This window comes from Mytilus edulis, chromosome 1, assembly GCF_963676685.1.
Source record: "Mytilus edulis chromosome 1, xbMytEdul2.2, whole genome shotgun sequence".
NCBI classification, from domain to species: domain Eukaryota; kingdom Metazoa; phylum Mollusca; class Bivalvia; order Mytilida; family Mytilidae; genus Mytilus; species Mytilus edulis.
The window spans coordinates 114194458-114217895 of record NC_092344.1 but is presented as its reverse complement, the minus strand read 5'-3'; the positions used below and the strand labels follow the sequence as shown (position 1 = coordinate 114217895).

The window sequence follows — 23438 nt, the reverse complement described above, 5'->3', positions numbered from 1 at the left end:
GTCACAATATTTAATGCATGTTTCTGTAGTTATGGAACTTATTACTAATTTAATACTTTTTAATCCACTTCAATCAAGAAGTTCAATATTTTAAAATCTGCCTGTACATTATATAGATGGGTATATAATAATTGCTTTTTACAAATTCTCCCAGGATGTGCATTTCTCATCTATCGATATTGATAAGAGAAGTACTTTTGTTAAACCTTGATTGGCAAACTTCTTGAAGATATCATATTCAAGGCACATGCTTTATAACACTCATGTTCACTTGTCAGGATTTCAGTCCAATGTCCAAATGAAGTGTTGTCTTGAAAATCCAACTGACCTCCTAACCTTTGCAGGACTGTAGAACTTTCTGTAAAAGAGTAATTAATTGAAATATTGTCAAATTTTATTTTGATTTAGTATTTGACTAAAGAAGGTTCAAATGTTAAAAGAAAGTTAAAAATAATAAAAGTACAGAGTTCCTATGTCCCCTGTAAGCACATATATATGGTATGTCTATTTTTCTAAGGGGTATAACTCGTTAAAAGATATTTGATGGGAAAATTATTTTCATAACAATCTGAGAAATTGCTGATATAAACCTACAAAAAAAAAAGTTTCATAAATATTTGGCAAGAATTTATAAGAGAGCACTTAAAAGACAATTTTCCATGTTTCCAAGGGACATGGATTTTTGAAAACTTAAAAATAATTCATCTACACTGATTTTTTAACTTGTCTGAAATATTGGTGATATTATAAACCTATGATTTAAGTTTTATAAAAATCTGGCAACAATTGGACATGAGAGAGCGCTAATAAGACCAGGATGGTCACCAAGTTTTCTAGGACAAAACGTTTATGTTATAGGACTGGATAAACCTTGGTTAGAACAAAACATCAAAGTATCATTATACGATGTATGATGGCATTAAATGTAATTTAAGGTATTTCTTTGCTATTCATATACTCATATGTAATTTTTACCTTCGATACTGCTCTTATATGATCATTATGTATAATATTCTTTTTTTCTTCTTTTGCTTTATTCTGAGCTTCAATGGATAATTTCTGCATTGCCAACAAATACTGTAACCATACCTGTAATAATATAATTACAACTGATTAGTATATCTGACATCAACACTGAATATCAAACCCACTAAAACATACAAAACTAGAGGCTTTAAAGAGCTTGTGTCTTTCACCCAAGTCTATGTGCATCTTTAACATTGTATACTTCTTATTAATTTTGCATCTATCATGTCTATCTACCGGTAATTTAATTTTTGCCCTAAAACACAAAAGATGGTAAAACTAGAGGCTCTAAAGAGCCTGTGTCGCTCACCTTGGTCTATGTGAATATTAAACAAAGAAAGCAGATGGATTCATGACAAAAAATTGTTTTGGTGATGGTGATGTGTTTGTACATCTTACTTTACTGAACATTCTTGCTGCTTACAATTATCTCTATCTATAATGAACTTGGCCTAGTACATGTAGCTTCACCCTTATCTGAAACAATGGTGTAACATCACAACATAAAAAGACATACTATAAAATATCAATTGAAATGGCTTAACTCAATCAAAAAACAAATTAACACAAGTGAATATACATTGAACGAATAAATTTGATCTACATGATCTATGATACAATGTAAATACCAAATTGATATTATAAGGGATAAATAAATATAGGCAGTGAGCCCGCACTAGTTAGTAGTATACTGCTGTGAGGGGGTCTCATTGGGGGGTTCTGATCCCGGATCCCACTTACTGTTTTGTCAGATTCCCATATCCCGTTAACACTATCATGACTATGTACGTAAGCAGTTCTCATTTTTTTGTAATTTCCCGTGTCCTACTAGATTTCATTTCCGTTTTCACGTGTCACGCTTACAAAAAAACGGCAATCCCGCGTCACGCTAAGACCCCAATGAAACCCACCTGTGAGATGTTAAACAATTTTAGAAACACAATAATAACCTTTCCGCCAAAGAATAATATACACAGGTAAATGAAAATAATTTTGTTGTGAGGTACATGAATACAGTTTAAACCGTGAATAGCAATATTTTTACAAAATAAATAATTTTGATGTTTGTGTACGAAGAAGTGAAAATTTATAGTCATACAAAACACTTATCAAAGCTGATATATAAAAAAAGTCGGAGATATACTCCTGAATAATTAAACATTAATTAATAATACATTTAAAAGAGCAAGTATTACAAATACATGTAGTATCAACAGGTCAAAACTTGCTAATCATTTCTTTTATCATTGTTTATTTAACCCTCTTGCTGCCAGTTTTTTTCAAGGTTGCATTTCGTGTGCCAGAAAATATGACAGCTTGACGTCTGTGATGTCACATGCCTAACAATGATGTCATTCAATTTTTGACGTCATCCCATAACAATGCATACATGTATAAATGGCAGTTACATTTGGGACCCATTATTTAAGAAAAATATAACACTGTTTAATCTTCGAACTTTTAATTCGCCTTTTCAGAATCTAAAGGACTATGGATAATCTCATTGTTCATACATTGTTCACCAAAATGAAAATAATGTTACATCATTGGCTCAATTTCCATTGCTAGAACGTTTTAAACCAATCACAACATTTTGGTGTAAGCTTTGCACAATATTACCCAGAATGCATGAGCACAGGAGGTTGAAATCCTATCAATGAGGGTCTATAAATATGTCAACTCGACTATCACAGTAGAGCTTCTCTCGTAGAGAGAGATTCTGAAACGGTGAATTGAAAGAGATACAGCAAAGTGGGTCTCATTGGGGTTCTACATCTACATCGTACGATGATCCATCAGCACATTGATGACTATACGTCGGCGCATCACAAAATTTGAAACGTGAAAGTCTAATAATAATTAAGCATGAAATCCAGAGTTCGCGAAAAGTGTCAGTCCTCAGGATTTCACCACCAAAATTTTGCACAGGACTGACACAATTTTAGTATTTTTCAATAGAATTTATAGTGAGGACCAGCAGATTTTCTTCAAGGACCACCAGAAGAAAAAAGATTTCGCGAACTCTAGAAATCAGGAAAGAAAGACCTGCGGGACACGGGAAATTACATGAGCTATTATGGCAACCAGAAGCAGGATACAGTATTTTCACTAAACAATAAGTTGGAACTGGGATCAGACCTCCACTCCCCCACCCCCCCCCCCCCCCCAAAAAAAAAACACCAATGAGACCCACAGCAAATATGAGAAGCTTGCATAAATTGAAACATGAACATGTGGGTCCCTCTGGCAGCAAGAGAGTTAAAGTTTCTATCTTTTTAGTTTCAAGACAATCATGACAATAGGTAAAATACTCAGAAAGATAGGCCTACAAATAAGTTCTGGAGAGCATATAAAACCGTATTATTCCTACCAATGTTAACACTTTCTTCTGTTTTACTTTTGTTTTCTTTATTTGTCTGTGAAGAGCAGAGTTCAGCTTTGTTTTCTGAAATTTTGGTGTAGTTGTAGTCATATTTTTGTCTTTGTTATCTTTTCCACTTTAAATTTGAAACCGGAAAAAACAATATGCGGGAAAATTTATAAAAAACGGTACCGAGGTAGGCGATTTCCATTCCCGGAATTATTGTTGCATAAACATTGTTTTCGAGCTTCTCTATGTTCGAGGTTAAAATTGACCCTAAAGTCCTCACGTTCTAATTCCGAACATCCGCGTGTTTGAAGTTTCCGGTCTACTAAATAGGTAGTACTAATAGACTAAACATTTTGTAATATGTATAACATGTGATTTTGAAAGAAAACTAAACGAATGGCATTATGAATTTGTGAATAGATAGGTAAGCTTATATTGGATACATGTAGATATATTGATGAGGATTCAGGAATGATTTGTGAGTAACACTAACAGAACATCGTTTTAACACAAGGATTTGTATACAAATATTACCTATGGTTTAACAAACCCTTAAAACGACTATCCCATGTTCAATAACAATGTTTAAAATTATTAACTTTTTAGTTATATGTTTATTTGCATCAAATTTTCCTAAAGAATTATTAAGGTTTTTTAAAAACAAAAACAAATAACTGATATGGTCTGATATATATATTATATAAAACTCCTATAGATTATTTTATGATTCTGTAAAACCTGGGAATAGGAATTATAATTTATCTCGTACCAATGCCCACTGCAAACTTGTACCTATGTCACCTTGTACCACTGCTAACTTGTACCATTGGAAACTTGACCAACTTATTTAAGGCCAAATAAAAAAGTATGTGTGGTTCCAGTTACGTCTGAAAAAAAGTTAGGGTAGGTAGGTAGGGAATTTTTTTTATTTTATGTTTTTTTTTACATTGAGTCTATGGGAGCAACATTCTGACTTTAACAGTGCTTGATGAAAAATGACAATAAAATCTTTAGGGTAGGCTATTTTTAAGCCGAAAAAAGTAGGGACGGTAGGGTTACTGGAACCACATATATATTTTTATTTGGCCTAAGGTTAAAAAATTACACTTTGACAAAAATGGCTGTGTTTGAGTACTCATGAAATTTTTCTCAGTATAGACAATATGGTGTAATTTGATAAGTTTTAAAGCCTGGCAGCACCTAGATATATACAAGATGTTTTTATTTTGTGTTTTAAAAAATATAAATAAAATTTGTGGGTTTATCTAAACATTTAGTTTCCTTGCTGCAGGTGGTGTAAAAATAAACACAGCTGTCTGGTAAAATCTTTGCGATTATCCCCCCCTCAGCATGCTCAGGTAATGATTGTATTATATCATATTGATTGAAATAGACAATACAGTCATTCCCAAAAAATGGGTACAATTACAAAATTTCAGTGTCGCCGGCAAATAACCACAAAATGCAAGCTTAACATATGTCACAGATAATCTTTTTCGTGTTCTAAGTGATTAATATGTATGCTAAAATAAAATTATATTCTTTTGTGATGTATATCGTAAATATATTTGTGTGATTTTCTATTCAATATACGGAAATCACACGAATTCCGAATGTCGCCAAGAAAAACTCCAAATATCGGTGTGAATAAAAATACTTTATTTCATCTAAATCATGATTAGATTTGCTTTTTTTATTTGACACTGTATTGATTTTTATCCACAAAAATATTTTAGAATCAAAAGTTATAATATACACTTTGATTTACCCATTAAACCAATGTCGCCGATAAACGTATAACCTACCGTAACGTATCTTTAGGTACAGTCAAAACATATTTATATGATTGGAAATCATGCCCAAAGTGACTTTAAGCAAAGTTGATACATCAAATTTTAAAATCCTGCCTTTAACTTTTATTGCAATGAAACGAAAAATTAAAAAAAATCTTCTCTTTCTCTTTTTTTCGATTATCGCATATAAGAATCCAACCTACGTAACGCGTATTTTGGAACGCACTAACCAAGAACAAATCAAAATGATGCTTATTTCATTGAAAGCATCCATAAAGCTTCTCAATAATCAGTTTTGAGAAAGCAACTCAACAATATTGTTACATATTTCCATGTATAATGTAAATAAAACTAACCTCCGTTTAAATAACCTCCCTGACGCAGTTATTTACAGCTAAGTTGTCAGACTTTTCTATCAGTATCAGGGGCTGCCGACACTGCCGAAAGTCATTTTTTTTTAGCAGACATCATTTATTATAAAGAAAACAGACAAACAAAATACAGATTTTAAGAAAAAAATGTTGTTTTGAGAAAGGTAGGTTAACTTGTTTTTTCCCTATTAAGTGAGCAACATTATAACGTTTAATAAACGTTATATCAGCCATTTTCTTAGATTTAAAATAGTCTACAACACAACTTGTGTAATTACGACGACAATCATAACTTTAACTGCGGTTTATGGCAAACATTTTCAAGATTATTTAGGACTTATCAATGTAACGGAGGTTATGCAAATAAAAAAAATCTAAAGATGCATGTAAACACGATCATACCAATTGAAATTCTTGTACATTGTTATAGATACCAAATCAGTTCATCAATTATCACTAATAAAAATCAAAAGGTGATGTCAATCATAGACGACATCATTGATTTAAGTAACGGAGGATAGAAATTTAAGGAAAAAAAGTTTTTTTTCTCTAACAGGACTTTACTCTTTTTAGATAACGATTTACTAAGAAAAATGTTTAATTCTGTTGTCTTGTTAGTCATTTAATTCTAATATTTACATTCATTTATATGTTTGCTGTTGGTAAGAACTGGAATTGTCCGTTATGGAGGTTTTAAATGTCGTTACGGAGGATAGAAATTTTCGAAATGAAACTATTTTGACTCCAAAACTTCATAGTTGAGTATAATACATGCATTATGGTGTGAAGGAAAATGACATTATCTGTATAGAGCTAATCAAATTAAGTTGAACAGTATTCGGTTTAGGTAAAACATATTTTTGAGTGAAATTTTATGAATCGTTACGGAGATTTTGACAAGAACAAGTCCATTTGACTTAAAGAAACATATAACTTGATAGAAAACAGTTTTTTAGTTTGTAATGTCAATAAATTGTTTAGAAAAGCTAGCATTAAAGAGTTAAGTGTTACTATGTATCAGCATTCAGATAATGGTTTGATATCAACCTCCGTAACAAAGATGGGGGTGTGGATTAATACAAGCATAAAAAATACATACAAGTGATTCAAAACATAAATAATAGGGTTTTTCCTGGAAAGCTGTATTATAAAACTAAAATATTATATAGCATAACATTTCATTAGTTTAAATTTATTACTAAATAGGTTGTGAAAACTACTTATTTGAATTATTTTTTAAACACTATATTAATTCAGACCTTAAAATTGGTATTTGCTTTCAATATATACAGAATAATACGTATAAATCAGTTTGCTATGGTGGTAAATGTAACCCATTTCACATGAGCCTGGATTTAAATCTTGTGTTTTTCTCTAATGCAATTTTTAAGATGACTTTATACAACACTAACCTCCGATACGTTCATACTTACCTTGTCTTACAAAAAATGCTAAAACTAGAAAACAACTAAAATGGTGTAAGTAAAAATTAAAAAAATGACAAACTAGATATAGACAAAGAAGAAAACAACACTCTCTCTCTGCTCAGTTGAAATTTATTTTTTAACAGTGTCTACATTCGAATTGTACCCATTTTTTGGGAATGACTGAATAGAGGGTCAATAAAAAATCAACACAACAAAGGTGAATTAAATAGTGTAAATGAATGGACTGTATCAAATGAAACTAATGTTTTTGTTTATTTTTAACACCATTTCTGTGGCAAGGAAAGAAAATGTTCATTAAAATCCACAAGGATTTTTAACCTTTTAAAACATTAAATGGATGCATGGCAATATTTATTTATCTAAGAGCTGCCAGGCTTTAAAACTTTTAAAATTGTACAATTTGTCTGTACTTGGAGAGCATTTTATGGTGTTGTAACACAGCCATTTTTGTTAACATGGTTAAATTAAAGTGTATTATTGATAAACATTAATAATATGAGGCAGGCATAACCTGTGAATGGGGACGAAGTCTGTATGTATTATTTTTTAAATTCAATCACGTTGATTAAAGAAACCGAAATACCGTACGTAACGTTCCCGATTTTGATTCTGTTGTTAGGGAATTAGCTGTGACGTTTTTTAAGTAATGACGTCATATTCGATGTAAACAAAAGAAACGCTTTCATCAGGTAACGTTTTTTCATATCAAACAATTATTAAAATTGAATTTGTATTGAGATCCAATCTTATATTTTACCAGACTAATAAATATAAATTTTTTCAAAGTCTCATGCAAACAAGACAGATATCTGCGCAAAAGCGGAACAAACCGGAAACGGGAAGTAGATCTGAAAAAAAAAGTTAACGATTTTGAGTTCATTTTTTTTTTATTGCTTTTTCTACCGTAATTGGGGACTTCGTCCCCATATTAAATACATTCAAATGGTGTTTAATTGCGAGTCAGATGAAGAAAACTGTAACAGATTGGCTTTGTTGTCTCCCTTGAACAATTCCATCATTTAACTGTTACTGATAAATGTTTCATTAAATGTTTAATCATTAGACATAAGTTAAATTATAACGATTTTGGTTTATATAATAAAAATTTGTTTATTAAAGAAATGTATTTATTTAGAAAAAATTCTTCTTTTGTTTAATATATATTTTTGGAAGGACCAAAGGCTAGAAGAAGCTGTGATCTGCATCCCCATATTCCCAGCAGGAAAATCAATGAATATCTTTATAAACAATAGCATAAAACATTCATATTATTGTATACCCATTTTAATGGTACAAGTTTGCAGTGGAACAAGTAAATATTATTATGAGTTAAGTTTGCAATGGTACAATGTACATGTTGACTTGCTACATGTACATGTAGCTAAGAAAAGTATACAAAAGATATTATTTCCCAAGTACATTTTAGAACTTGAGAAAAGACTTTTAAAATCTTTGTTGTCGATCTAGCAGATATGGTACTGGTCTTCATCCATACAAAAAGTCTATCCAACTAGTACTAAAGTTAGTAGTATGGTACTGTTCTTCATCCATCAAAAAGTCTATCCAACTAGTACTAAAGTTAGTAGTATGGTACTGGTCTTCATCCATCAAAAAGTCTATCCAACTAGTACTAAAGTTAGTAGTATGGTACTGTTCTTCATCCATCAAAAAGTCTATCCAACTAGTACTAAAGTTAGTAGTATGGTACTGTTCTTCATCCATCAAAAAGTCTATCCAACTAGTACTTAAGTTAGTAGTATGGTACTGGTCTTCATCCATCAAAAAGTCTATCCAACTAGTACTAGAGTTAATAAAACAGTTGTAATTCTTCAGTATTGAATTCAAAGAAAACTTAATTTGATGTACTGTCACAAAATAAAAGTTTTTTCATAATATTAGATTCAAATGGATAAAGTATCATGAGTATTCTCATCTGAAATATTATTTACTAGAATAAATATTGCAGTACAAATGTATATGTTCCTAATATATATATAACCTAATAAATGGTATAGAATATTTGTTCCACCAGGAACAGATATTATGATATTGTTTATAACTAAGTTTCCAGTGGAACTTCTGGCGGAACAAATATATGTTGTCAGTACAATTACATGTTCATCATGTCTACATTTTTGTAAGTTTAATTTGGATTCCAAAAATTAACAAAAAGTTAAAAGTGTTAACATATTTAACGAAGACCAAAAGCTGAGAAAAGTGACTTTTTATACTTGACATAAAATTGAGAATGGAAATGGGGAATGTGTCAAAGCGACAACAACCCTACCATAGAGCAGACAACAGCCGAAGCCCACCAATGGGGCTTCAATGTAACGAGAAACTCCCGCACAAGGTATCGTTTCAGCTGGCAACTTAACAAATATGTATATACTAGTTCAGTGATAATGGACGTCATACATTCATACTAAACTCCAAATTATACACAAGAAACTAAAATTAGAAATCATGCAGACTAACAAAGGCAAGAGGCTCCTGACTTGGGACAGGCACAAAATTGCGGCGGGGTTAAACATGTTTTTTGGTATCTCAAGCCTCCCCTATACCTCTAGCCAATGTAGAAAAAACCAAACACACAACAATACGCACAGTAAAACTTAATTTAATAGAAGTCTGAGTCCATACTTTGAAGTTTCTATATACATGTATGTAAATTTTTTAGATGATCATAGAAATAAAACAATAACCAAAAGATGGGGTTCGGAACACAACTCAGAATACTCCTTTGGAAGAACTTTACAATAAGAAAAAGGCAGAAGGTAAGATTCTTTCCTTTATATATAAAGAATATATTTGAACAAAAACATATTTTGCATGAGAGGGGAAACAATTGGTATTATAAAGTTTACAGCTAAGTACAGGAACATAAATGTTTATCATATCAATACCATGTTTCCTTTAGTACAATTTCCCTCTAAATTTTTCTTATCAGAATGTTCAATCAATTTCATGAGAGGAAATTCAGGAGGAAGTTTACAGAAAAAATAACAGAAATACAATACATGTATTTATAATTTTAATTTTCTTCTTCACCAGAACTTCACATGTAATTCATTGTGCTTCAGTTATTGATCGACAATCCATATTATTCTACACACTAATAATATCTCCTACATTTTATAGATTAACTCCATATACAAATGTTATGCATAATACATGTACTCTCAGTTTTTTTCTTATATCATATTTTTTAATATATAAATGAGGAGATCAGTATGATTGCCAATGAGACAACTACATGTATCCACATTAGTGACCTACTAAAAGTTGAGGGTGTAAGCAATTATTATACTCACCATTAAACATTTAACAATGTTCGAAACTTAAATTAGTATAAAAGACTTATATTCTGTTTAACTCAAATTACATTCATATGCATATATACACCTAGCTATATATATATATATATACATATTTTGGCAGCTTGACTAATTAAATAGTCGGTTTTGGCAGATTATAGAGTCTTGGATCAGTTAAAATTGTATATGAACCAAAAATGTAAACTTATCATTTAACTTAATCAAATCAAATCAAATTATTTATTGGTGTAGAATCCAAGTTTTGCTTTGTAACCAAGACAAACATCTTAATATTAACACATATATATATACAAAATCCTAAGTTAACAAATGACTGGCTATTATTTCAACATGGAATTATTTTAAATTATGGAATTTGCATAATTTCTTGTGCTTGAAATTCCATGTTTATTCTGTATTGTTGATAATGTTTTGAGTGGTGCATAACAATTTCCATACCATACCTTTTGTATAGATAATGTTGTGCTATCTTCTTTGTAATAGAAAGTTAAAACCTTAAAAGCATGGAATTTATTAATAATTTCAATCACAAGAAATTTGGCAGATTCCATAATTTAAATAGTTCTAAGTTGAAATGATAGCCTGTTCAATATTAATACTATATACTGAATGCCAATGAAAACGCAACACTTGCTTTTTCAAAAATAAAATTTATATTAGAAATGATAATCTTTCAAAATATATTGTTCTTGAAAATTAACAATTTTAGCAATAGATCGATGTCAAACAAAAATGTTTCATTGTCATCTTTCGGGCAAAATTGGTAAACGAAACTTCCAATGTCGAATCATCAACTCACAGTCCTAACAAAAGATGTGACAACCCCGTGGTGCAGCACAATCTCGACAGCGCCGTGGAAATGATCATCCTGGAAGTTTAATGTGATCCCGAGGAATGTTATTCCACTTGTCCCGCAAAGCAAACTCAAGCTGATTTTATGATATTGGTGGTGGTTTTCATCGTCTCAACCATGTCAAATCTGATGCAAAATTTGCTCGATCGGGCCAAAATCCGGCGAAAAGCATGACTATTGGCCAAGGCGGGAGCCAAATGTCTATGTAACCACCACTGACGGTATTTGGTACATAATGAATGATTTTTGATCTACAGAATTCGATGTTTACGACAGACGGCCGTTTAGATGTCACTACGGGAAGACTGGGGTGCTCTTTAACAATTTCTGCGCAAATGGTGCTTTACTGAAATTGCTCCAAAGGTTCTACCGTGACCACCATTGAACTCTCATGACCTTTGGACAGCCATCAGAGTCGATATCGGATATGTTAAAGACCAAATGTAACGGTCTTGCTGAGCGTTTCTTGCTTTTTGTACCCCGGGTTGTGGCTTATCATTAAATGATCAATTTTGGTTGAAGTTGTGGATGATTTGGGTTATTGTAGAGGCTACGACTTCAGTCTTCTCGTAATTGAATGCTGTGAAGGGCTTCATTGGATCATGCCCAAAACTGCATGTCGCTGGTTCTCATAAAGTCCTGGCATTTACTCAGATGTTTATTGCAGTTTCTTTACAATAAGGGCGGGAAAATTCATGACATTAGCCAAGCTTTAAATTACAAAATTGTGAAAATGGTGCGTATGTTGAAAAGCGGTGAACTCGGTTTATGTCCATTCAAAATAACCCTTACTTCGCATTTCTTCCAAAAATCACTCAACCGTAAAGTTGTCGACAATTGTATTAAAAGTCATTTTCAACCAACTATGCAAAGTTCTAATATAAATAAAATAAAAATTATAAGATTTTTTTGAAAAACAAAAGTGTTGCGTTTTCATTGGCACTCAGTATAACTTATAAGTAGTATACATGTATGATGTATATAGATATTTGGAGGAGGACCAAGTTTACAATTTTTGAAAATTTGAAAATGAGACAATATTTTTGATGAGATTGTTATAAAACATGTAAAATATAACAAAACAAATATCATAAATAATATAATGTAGTAAGAAAATAATCACAAATTTGTAAAAAGCAATGTAGTTTCTTTTCGGCTAGATCATTTGTTAAACTTGATCAACGCATTTTTCAATCCAATTGTACTACATTGTAACTATTAAATTTGCTTTGAAAGTATATTTGAGTGTTTAACCCTTCTGTACTGATATGATCCTTTTGGCACCCTTGAGCGTGAGCCAAAATATTCTTTTGGACAGTTTTTGCACCACAGAGCTGAGGGGGAAATTATCCTTAACGATGCCATAATTTCTATTTCTAGAAGGTCATAATGCAAACAGAAAAATTAATTTACCTAATATCACAAATTTTTGAAATATTATTTTTACAGTATTTTTTTAAATGGGTAAATGTAGTTGTAAAATTGTGCTTTATTATCATGTATTTAGTTTTCCTCTTAAAAGTAAGACTTCAAACCAGAATACTTGGTGACCTATTATAGTTGCTAATTTCTTTGTCATTTGATCTCTTGTGGAGAGTTGACTCATTGGCAATTACACCACATCTTCTTTTTTTATACATTTATTTTTTTAAGAATAAAATAATATTTTTTAAAACTACTTGTATAATTGCACAAATATTGAAATTATAGATTTTTTATACAACTACATTTGATAGAATAAAAAGAGATGTACTGTACATGTATACATCAATTAGATATGAACCATATGTCCATTTAAATTGTTAGGAAATTTGTCTGACACTGAGTGTATTTGTACTCTATAACATGATTGTGTAACAGAATACATTTTCTAGGTAGAACGTCAACAAAGGAGAAGGCCACTATTTAGAACATAGCTATATTTATTGATCCTCTTCAATAGCAATAGCCATGTGATATTCTATTGTGTAAAAATATCAATGCAGGTCCTGTAATATAACATCATATATAACCAAATATGTACTTATTAAACTTGTATGACATTGAATATTAAAATAGATTTTAAGTTCAACATGTTTAAGTACAAGTGTATTCAATTCTTGAGTGATACATATTTTCTCCTATTTTGTCCACTCATTTCAGTTAAAATGATCATGATTATTATAACAGAGTTTATAAGAGCAGAATATAAATCAAAGTGTATTGTAATGGCAGAATTTGGTTAAATTTAATTGAAAATGCAAACATTATCATATAAATGTAAATAAATTTATGCAGGAATAACCAATGCATTAAACATGTTAAAAGTCAAAGACATTTGTTTGTATACTCTTCAGCCACTTTCAGAAGGTAATTAACTGGCTTAAGTAAAATACAAGAGAGTTCCGAAATAGTTTTTGTTTCAAAGTTTTATCCCTCATCTTCAATAGTAAGGGGCATTATGTTTTCTGGTCTCTCTAAGAAATGCCTCTGGTTTTCCATCTCATATCTGGTAAGGGAATGTTTAGTTAAGTTATTGTCATGACTGTGAAGTTTTGGTAAAATCAACATGTCAAATAACTTGGTGCACATATCTTATCTTGATTTCAACTTTAAAAAAAATTATATGTTGAATTACTAGAATGACACTGATTGCTTAAAAATACTATACATGAAATGTTAAATATGTAATTTTTTCTATATCTTTCGAAAATCGGTATCTACGAAATTAAATGAATCCACAGTACTTTTTTTCACATTTAGTCCTTCTTGCACACTTCACAGGGAATTACTTTAGTTGCTACTGTTGAAGAATTTCTGTAATTATGCTGAATAATACCTCATAATTAGAATTAAGAAGATCATTTTCCATGTTGAGTAAGTTAAATTTATTTTATTTGTCTATTATTTACCTTATTAGATCTGAATAGAATTGTATCAAATTAGTAACCATATAAATTTTTTTTGTAGTTTCGCTTGTTTGCTGAGATTGTATTTCCCTTAGCTTTGTTTTTAATTCTTGTGATAGTAAGAACACGACCAGATCTCAAAGTCAATCAACCTGAATGTAAGTAATTCTTCTGTCGGTCATTGTAAATTAACCTGTTCTGGAGAAAGGGAGGAGAGATACTTCTTATTTATTTTAAATTCTTTTACATTTTAGGTCTTTAGTTATTTATTTTCTGTTTGGTTACCTATATGATGTAAAGTTAAGACAAATCAGTCCACAATGGTCCAGGGGAGTCATATTTATGCAATTTATATCATATATGGCACAAGAGCTAATGCAGAAATTAAATTTACTTTTCCTTGAAAAATGAATCTAGAATAAGAATGTACATCTACACTTAGACCAGGTATTTATTACATGAATGTGTTGAATTAAAGTTCGAAATTTTATTATGCACTATAAAGTACCACTCACTGCCTGAGAGACCTGCCAAGTTTTCTGATTTATTGGGGATTTCCCCCCATGAGAAGTCTCGGCCAGACTCTTGAAATCCTTAATGACTTAAACTAACTGCATTAAAACTGGCATTCAAGGGAATGAAAATGCATTTAAGCACACATGCACTCATTCATAACCATAGAATATTAGGCTTAAAACATTATTGACATGTAGAAGACATGCATTATGTTCTCTTATTCTTTAAATACCCCATGGAGATTTTAAAAAAAGTTGGCAGGTATATATACCAGTATACATAATTTGTATGATTTTTTTATTCTAGACGATTCAAAATCAGTCAAATTTAACTTGTAATTTATTTATATGAATATATTTAACATTTAACTGAAGATACTACTTGAGGGAATGTTTTACCTCAGGTTTTACCTCAGGTGAACTATTGAACATTCTGTGGGAAAGTGTCTGGACCATAAAACACTTAACTGATATAATCTAAATTGAATTGTCATGAATGATGACATATAAAAAATGTATAATATACATGATATAAGATATAGTATGTTGCCATTTTGTAAAAGATGTTTTATGGATAATTAGATATTTTCCCATTGATTTTAAATTGTTAGAGTTTTAAAACCTTGAACATGTTTATTGAGAAACATAATTTCTTTCCTTGCATTTACACAATCTGACAATTGCACAAACATATTTACATTTCTCGTATTGGCTATGCATTGACATGTTTTGCTGTACATTGTAAGACATGTAGTTTCTAACATTCAAGCAAGATCAATAACAACAATAATAGTGTTGTTCATTTGATGTATTGGTTGTTTTATCATTAATATGTTATGGGATTTTTGTCTCGTGAAAGTTTCTCTCATTACAGTATACCATCTTTTTTTTCGGAGTCTCATATTGACTTATCCTGTAAATTTTTCCTGAACTAAGGTATATATTCCATGGGAATTTCTATCTAATGTAGATTTAACTTAAAGTATACAATGGGAATTTTAATGTTCCCTCTCTGGGGGAGGGGGGCATTATTATAAAGTGTTACCCTTGTCTGTCTATATACAGACATTCAAAAATTGTTTCTCTTCTCTAACTTTAGTTTGCCTGAACCAAATGTTATGAAACATATATAAATACACAATGCTTAGTACCATAGAACACAGATGGGTATACATTTACAATTAATTCTCCATAGGCGGTAATGGTAACGTTTTCCTCCGTTGCTCAGTCCATATCGTTTACTTGAACATGTATGATGGCTCATATCGAAGCTGATACATTTATACATGTCTGGTTAAATTTTCGGGGTGGCAAGTGAGATTACTTTTTTCGCAAATTGATGGACCCCGGAAGATGGTGAAAAATGTCACTCTCCTCATGAAATAATCCCAAAATTCTGATCATAAAATTCAATAAAAAAATTGTCCTTTCTAATAATTTATTTCAGGTCAAATCTACATCTTTCTTTTCTCATCACACCAGCTCTATAAAACAGTTCTTATTGTTCATTTATGTCCATTTTTAAAATCACAGCATCCACAATTGTATGGCGGACTAATATTTTTTTTAATTACGTCATCTGAGTTCCTCATCTCAAGGTCTATTAGGGATCCTGACCCAGATCAAGTCCAAGTTTGGGTTAAGCAGTTCTTGATTTATGCCCTTTTAAAATCATGATAATGTTGTATGCACATAGGGTCATCATCTGTTATCCATGGACTTATTCTCCAATTTTTTGTTGCTCAAGTAAATTTATTCTGAACTACAGAGAGGCACATGATAATTTATCATAAACTAAAAGGGAGGTGAAAATTACCAAAACTGGGGATCTCAGGTGCTCCAGAAAGGTAAGCAGATCCTGCTCCACATGTGGCACCGGTTGTGTTGCTCATGTTGCATTAGCATTGGATCATTTCATTTACATGTAGATTGTTTGGGCCTGTACCGTCAGTCAGGGTTCATTGAATTTGAATATTTTGCATTACTTACATGTTAAAGTATTGGTATTTTAATTTAACATTTACATTTTACTATCAAAACAACAAAAAGGTTAGACATATCTTTGTGTAAACCATTTATTTTTCTGTTTTAAAGGTCACTTTGATGGCAATGCTATGCCGAGTGCTGGCACTTGGCCTTTTATACAATCGTTAGTTTGTAATGCAGAGAACAGATGTTACCAGACCGTTACAGCTAATGAAGCTGCTGGTACAACAGCCACAGGAAATCCACAGGCTTTGTAAGTACTGTAAAGGCTTTAATTATAGCATAGATTTCATAAATGCAAGTAATGTGACTCTTTGAGTATCACAATGATAAGATTTTTATATGCAGAATTTTCTGAAAATTGCAATAATTAATCTCACATGTCTGTCCTTTCACGAAAAAATTGCAATGAATAAATGCATGCAATAATTTCTGAATTTACAAATATATCTGTAATGCACAGTACCAAAGCAGTACCAAAGCCATATATATATATATGCGCAGCAATTCTCTGTACCAACTTTGTATGACCAGGAACATAATGTAACATAAAAAAAATATATTTGAAAACATAGACTGTTGAAAATGAAACATTTATGTAGTTGTCAGAATTATTGTAGACTTAATTTGCATTGAAATTACTTATTTTTAAAACTCAGATAAGTAAAATATCAAATTATAAGTGATGTCAAAAACAAGAATAATTTGAATATCTGACATAGATTCAATTGTTTTGAAATCTATTAAATTCAAACTTTTATACATGATATTGTTACCAAATTTTGAACAAGTTCTAAATAATGTGTAACATGGATGCCATTGACTATATATTAATTTTGTAAATAAAAAGACATGAATTTTACATTTCCTAGGATAACTAGAATTTTGACAGATATAGGACAATTAGCAGATCCTGAACTTATACGGAACTTGCTAAGAGATGGACAGATTATATTTAGAGTACTTGGCATGATCAGGAATGGAACAGCAACCGGTTTGTACACCTATAATTCATAAGGAATATGTATAGATTTCTTTCATCCTAAATAACTTAATGTTATGTGATCAAATATTTTCAAATGAGTCAAACCCTTTGGAAATATAAATTATATAGAAAATTGTAAGCTCTCTAAAAAGCCTTCATTTCATGTGAAGTGTTTACGAAATTCATATTAAAAGTTTGTGTCAATTATCTCTTGAAAAAGTTTGAATATTAATATCGAATATCTATTTTTACAGGAAGCATATCCTTTTGAAATGTAATTTATATTGAAATTGTATTGTAAAAATGTAAGGACTCACACACATATATTTCTTACTGGATTTTTGAAAGAATATATAAGCAATCTCTTGGAAGATTTGATAATCTGACTGATCTACTACTTTTGCAGTAGTAATTGTCCTTTGAAATGTGATTTATATTGTGTATTGTAGCGGGTGTAAATCTGTGAAACATATCAACCAATTCTACATTTGCAGGAGTTATTTCCCCTTTAAATGTGGTTTATTGTCTGTTGTAGGTGGTCTCAACCTAGGAAACATAGTGACTAATCCTACGGACCTGAGGAACCAGATCATTAACAACAATATCAGTCTGTCTCCTGATGTGATAGATCAGTTACTTAATGCCACAATAAATCCAGCTGTAAGTCTATTATATATGCTTGAACAGACCATTTAGACACAAAATTTGTAGTGACCAATTAGCCACAATATATGTAGAGACCATTAAAACTATGTATGTAGAGAGCATTGAGCCACAATAGCTACAAATTATATTTGAGACCATTTTTCCATAACACATATATTTAGAGACAATTTCTTCATGAACATACATTTGTACGTAGATATGAAAAAGAAGATGTGATACGATTTCCGATGAGACAACTCTTGACAAATGATACAGAAATCAACATCAATAGGTCACCTTACAACCTTCATCAATGAACAAAGTCCATACTGCATAGTCAGCTTTAAGAGGACATGAAATGACAAATGTAAAACAATTCATACGATAAAACTAACAGTTAAATTAATGTACAAAAAATGAACTAAAAACAAATATGTAACAAAGCAACAAACGACAACCTCTGAATAACAGGCTCCTGACTAGGAAAAGGCACATGCATTCAGAATAGGGCAGGATTAAACATGTTAGCAGGATCCCAATCCTCACCCTAACCTGGGACAGTGGTGTAACAATACAACATAAAAACAAACTATAAAAATAAGTTGAATATGGCTGAAATACATCTAACAAAAACACAGAGTGGATGTGGCTGGGTATTTGAACATCCCAACAACAAAAAGACACTAAGTACAGATCTAAGAGTTCCTCACAGTTTGTTGTAATATAAATAATTGTCTTCAAAATATACTTGAGTTTAAAACAATTAAGAATCAAATTAGTATGACTCATTATTGCAGAATTTTTTTCTTTTAACAAGACTGACAAAATATCTCAATCTAACAACATTTACAACACAACTGAGTTGGATTATGTTTTGATTTAAGATTAAGGAATATAAGTTGCATGCTCTTCTATTTCAATAAAATTTTGACAAGAATTGAAGCTAGCTTGCATCAATATTTTCTTGTGCTAATATATGTCTTTTTTCTATCATAGCTGCCAACTGGTGTATTGTTCGACTTTGGAGAATGTCGATTGATACAAAACAATGGAACATCAGGTGGTATTCCAAACACCAACATAACTGCTCAGAATCTTCGTGGTCTTGTTTGTGATAGAAACTTAAATGAGACTATTATTTTCCCGACACAGTCTATCTCAGATACAGTACAGACACAGCTGTGTAATCTGACCCTAGTCCAGTTTGACCAGCTGTATGGTTTACTTCTGTCAGCACTCAATAATACAAGATTAAATGAAGAGGTATAAATTTTATAGGGAGGTTCTATTTTTGGTTGCAGAGGTAGTTCATGTGACTATCATCATATCTTTGTTTAACTTTAGGCCTTTCAGGGGCAGATCCAGCCATTTTAAAAAGGGGGGTTCTTAACCCAGGATAAAGAGGGGGGGTTCCAACCACATGTCCCCATTCAAATGCATTGATTGTCCCGGAACCCTCCCCCTGGATCTGCCACTGCCTTTTTACATATGTTTAAAGGTAAGAGAGACCATCCTTTTAGTCTTGGTTTCCATTTCTATGAGATGTTGTATTTATCTGAAAGTTATAACAGAGTTCAATTGTAAGAAATCCTATATTAACTGAAATGAGAAGTTCATTACCTAGTACAAGTAAGGACTGTTCTATAAAGTCTTACTGAGGAGTACACTTTGAAATCTCATTTTCAAATTGCCTTCCCTGGATATCATACAGGTTTGAATGGAACAGCTCAGAGTAGAATTTATTTTGTGATATAAAATGCTCTTTGTATAAGACATGAATTGATCTAAATAACCATAAAAAATGTATCCTCTGAGACTCACCTATAAAAACAAGAATCAATTGATTGTTGGTTGCTTAACATCCAGTGGATGAAAACAAGGAAATATTGGGTATACAAATTACACACATAAACAAATGACATCAAAGAAATCATCAGTCTTCAACAGTTGACAGGCTTCTATACAGTATCATATGTAAAATCTTATTCTGTTGTAGATAATAGATTATATAGAGAGGAATGGAGGACAAGAGTTACTATCTAATCCAGCAGAATTATTACAGTTAGCCAATGATGTAAGTTACTTAGATATTCTTATTTCTTATTAATATTATTGAAACTAAAACCGTTTGAAGATTGATTGAATGTTCATGATATGTGCCACTTCCAGAGACCATGGCTATATCAAGGTGGCAAATTGTTATTGATGGAGATAAACACTATCCTTAATATGAAGATTGTTATGACTGTAAATGAAAGAGTTATTAGTGTTTATTAGGTGCACATTTTAGAGGCCATAACAAACTAAATGATTATTTGTCAGTGTTCTCTGTAATTTAAGTCATTAGTAATGTAGGTGGTAACTACTGGTACTTTGAAACAAGAGTTCATTATTATTTTTTTTTACTTTTTACTTCATAGTTTGCAACCTTATACCAGGATTACCAGAATGACAGAGATGTTATCGAAACTGTTGAAGGCCTTTTCAATCAGCTCCAGGGAACTACAATGGGACAGACAGTCAACGGCACTGCCTTGGTCCAGAATTTGGTGTGTGGCCGAGGGGCAACCAAATGTAGACCTGGATATTATATAGCTGGATCTAGTTGTCTCCCCTGTAAGATAGGAACCTACCAGCCTAATGCCAATCAGGGGTCCTGTATACAATGTGAAGATAACCTAAAGACTAATGCTACAGCCTCTACCAGTGAGAATGATTGTCAAGGTATGTCTCATTATTTGGATATGTAATTGTAGCTAGAGAGGTTCTGTGAGAGACATATTACTGAAAAAATATAGGAATTGTAGGAATTGCGAACAGTTCTGTAGATTATATAGTTTCAGTTAGCTAAAAATCCAAAATATCTTAAATACTACTTTAAGGCATTATTCAAACATCTGTATACCATTTTTTTTGCCAACACAAAATGAATATTTGAATAAGGAATAACAATTTTTCATACTAATAAACATATAGAATTAAAATTAAATCATATACTATGATACAATGGTAGCTTTTTCAGCACATTGTCTGACAATTGTCATGAAAAGAAAAAGTGAGATAATGGATACAATAAACATAGATTTTATTTCTGTAGTAAATTGTGGAGCAGGCCAGGAGGGAGATGATGATTGTTCCAGTTGTAAGTTAGGTTATTATAAACCATCAGCAGGGCTTTATCCATGTATGAAATGTCCTCAACACAGAACATCTAATCAGGCCAGAACACAATGTAATATCTGTAAGTACCACTGAAAAAGTAACTACTCATATATATTTCTGTTATATATTCCTATAAAATTTCGAAATTAAATTATGAAGATCCTAAATAAAAAGAATAACTAAGAAGAACCTACTAAGATTATAATGCTTGAGAAATATGAATGATTTAATTTTTGATTTTGGGGGTTTAAATGCCACTTTCAAGCACTTTATTTAGGCTATAAAACCACCGACCCTCGATAGGAAAACCGACGATCCTAGTCATTTAAGATTGGAGCCGAGTGCACCAACACGAGCAGGGTTCGAACTCACAACCTCACTGTTTTCTGACTAGTGATTACAGTAGTAACTAGTAGATCATTCAGCCACCGAGGCCTGGAGAAATATGAATGTGGAAGTCTTAAGTATAAACAACCTTAAGAAAAATTGGATTCTAGATTATGAAGAGAAAAAATTTGGCTAATGGCTTAAGATTTTCGACTCAATATTTTCCATGTTTGGATTAATATTCAAAACAGATTTGTAATAACAAATAATAACAAAAAAATACAGTGTTATTATTCTAAAAAATTTCAGCCTTCAAAGTAAAAGTGTTTTTTTTTTAAAGATTAAGTGGTATATGACTCTTTCAGAGTTCAAACTTCTAGAATAATAGTTCTGAGAGTCAAGAATTTGATGAAATTTGAAAAAAAATTAATAATTATTTAACATGGATCTGTTGAATTTTATTATTTGCTTTAGTAAACTGTGCACCTGGATACAACATCAACAATGGCCAATGTATACAATGTTTGAAAGGATACTACCAGACTGGGTATAACATGACATCATGTACAGCATGTCCAGCCAACCATGACACACAAAATACTGGGTCTAGTAAATCTACAGATTGTCAAGGTAAGTCATGTACAGCATGTCCAGCCAACCATGAGTCTCAAAGTACAGGTCTGTAATTATTTTATATGGGTATGTGTATGTGTTATATTACCTGAAAATAAAAATCCTAGGCTTGAGTCATTTGTCGTCTATCAGGCCGCTCATCAATGTGAGGACATCCGATCTGGATAACAACTAGGTAATGACTGCCAAATATACCATGGGGAATCCCAGAATTCCTTAATATGACGTGGTTGTCTTCCCAATGTACATTTGTAATAATAAACCCAAGTATCTGTAGTTCCGAGTATATCATATTCATAACAGGTCCAGTAAATCTGCAGATTGTCATGAACAGCATGTCCAGCCAACCATGACAGACAAAATGCAGGGTCCAGTGAATCTATAGATTGTCAGGATAAGTCAGGTGCTTCATGGTACAATCAACTATAGAGCATTGCCATTGGGTATTGAAGGTGTATTCTCCTTTAAGTGAAATGGAAAACTTTAATATTTTTTTGGCTGGTTTTTTATCAAGCAAATAGTAGTTAGGACTAAGAGCAAGCCTAGTAGTTTTAGAGTTAACATTGAATCTTATCATAAAGACGTGTTCACTTTTGTACTGACCTTGTGAGCTTGGAGGTCAAATGCATACTCAGTATAATAAATTAATGAAATATAGATAAGGCATTATATAATAATATAATAATGGTATTCATGTGTTTTTTGTAGCATTTACATGTTATTGTCCTTTAGTTATAATGTATGTGACTTTTTCAGAAATCTGCCCTGCTGGTACAGAGGGAGACACTTGTAAGAAATGTGAGAAAGATTACTACAAATCTACAGCTGGTATCCAGGGGTGCATGAAGTGTTCAGAGGGGTTTACTGCAAGTGATGATAGATCTAAATGTATAAGTAAGTGTTAGTCATAGTCAGGAAACAAATAAAATATCAACTGTCTTATTTTATTAACTTTATAACTGCTGTTTCTGTTTGATATTCTAGTGAAAAGATAGTGTACATTTCCATTAGTTATATTTAAGAGTTTGTTTAAATGTTTGATTCTTTTTAATATTTGTGTTGTCAAGACAACTCTCATCTGTTATAAATAACTGCTT

The 23438-nt window shown here is 31.5% G+C and overlaps 1 protein-coding gene across 4 annotated transcripts in view; it reads left to right on the top strand.

The window, feature by feature from the left end:
* The first annotated feature begins 3682 nt into the window (after positions 1–3682).
* The window catches only part of LOC139500798 (phospholipid-transporting ATPase ABCA1-like), a 69983-nt gene continuing 50227 nt past the window's right edge, over positions 3683–23438 (top strand). For 2 of the 4 annotated variants that reach the window (XM_071289686.1, XM_071289662.1), the window contains exons 1-12: positions 3695–3821; positions 9690–9786; positions 14150–14246; positions 16698–16842; positions 17462–17583; positions 18110–18234; positions 19216–19482; positions 20216–20293; positions 20640–20943; positions 21317–21460; positions 22183–22338; positions 23098–23235. In XM_071289686.1, coding sequence (XP_071145787.1) covers positions 9721–9786; positions 14150–14246; positions 16698–16842; positions 17462–17583; positions 18110–18234; positions 19216–19482; positions 20216–20293; positions 20640–20943; positions 21317–21460; positions 22183–22338; positions 23098–23235 — 1642 coding nt within the window. In that variant the 5' untranslated portion in view covers positions 3695–3821; positions 9690–9720. Of the gene's footprint in view, positions 3876–9689; positions 9787–14149; positions 14247–16697; positions 16843–17461; positions 17584–18109; positions 18235–19215; positions 19483–20215; positions 20294–20639; positions 20944–21316; positions 21461–22182; positions 22339–23097; positions 23236–23438 lie in introns of all 4 variants that reach the window. The other 2 variants (XM_071289677.1, XM_071289669.1) reach the window with 2 other exon arrangements.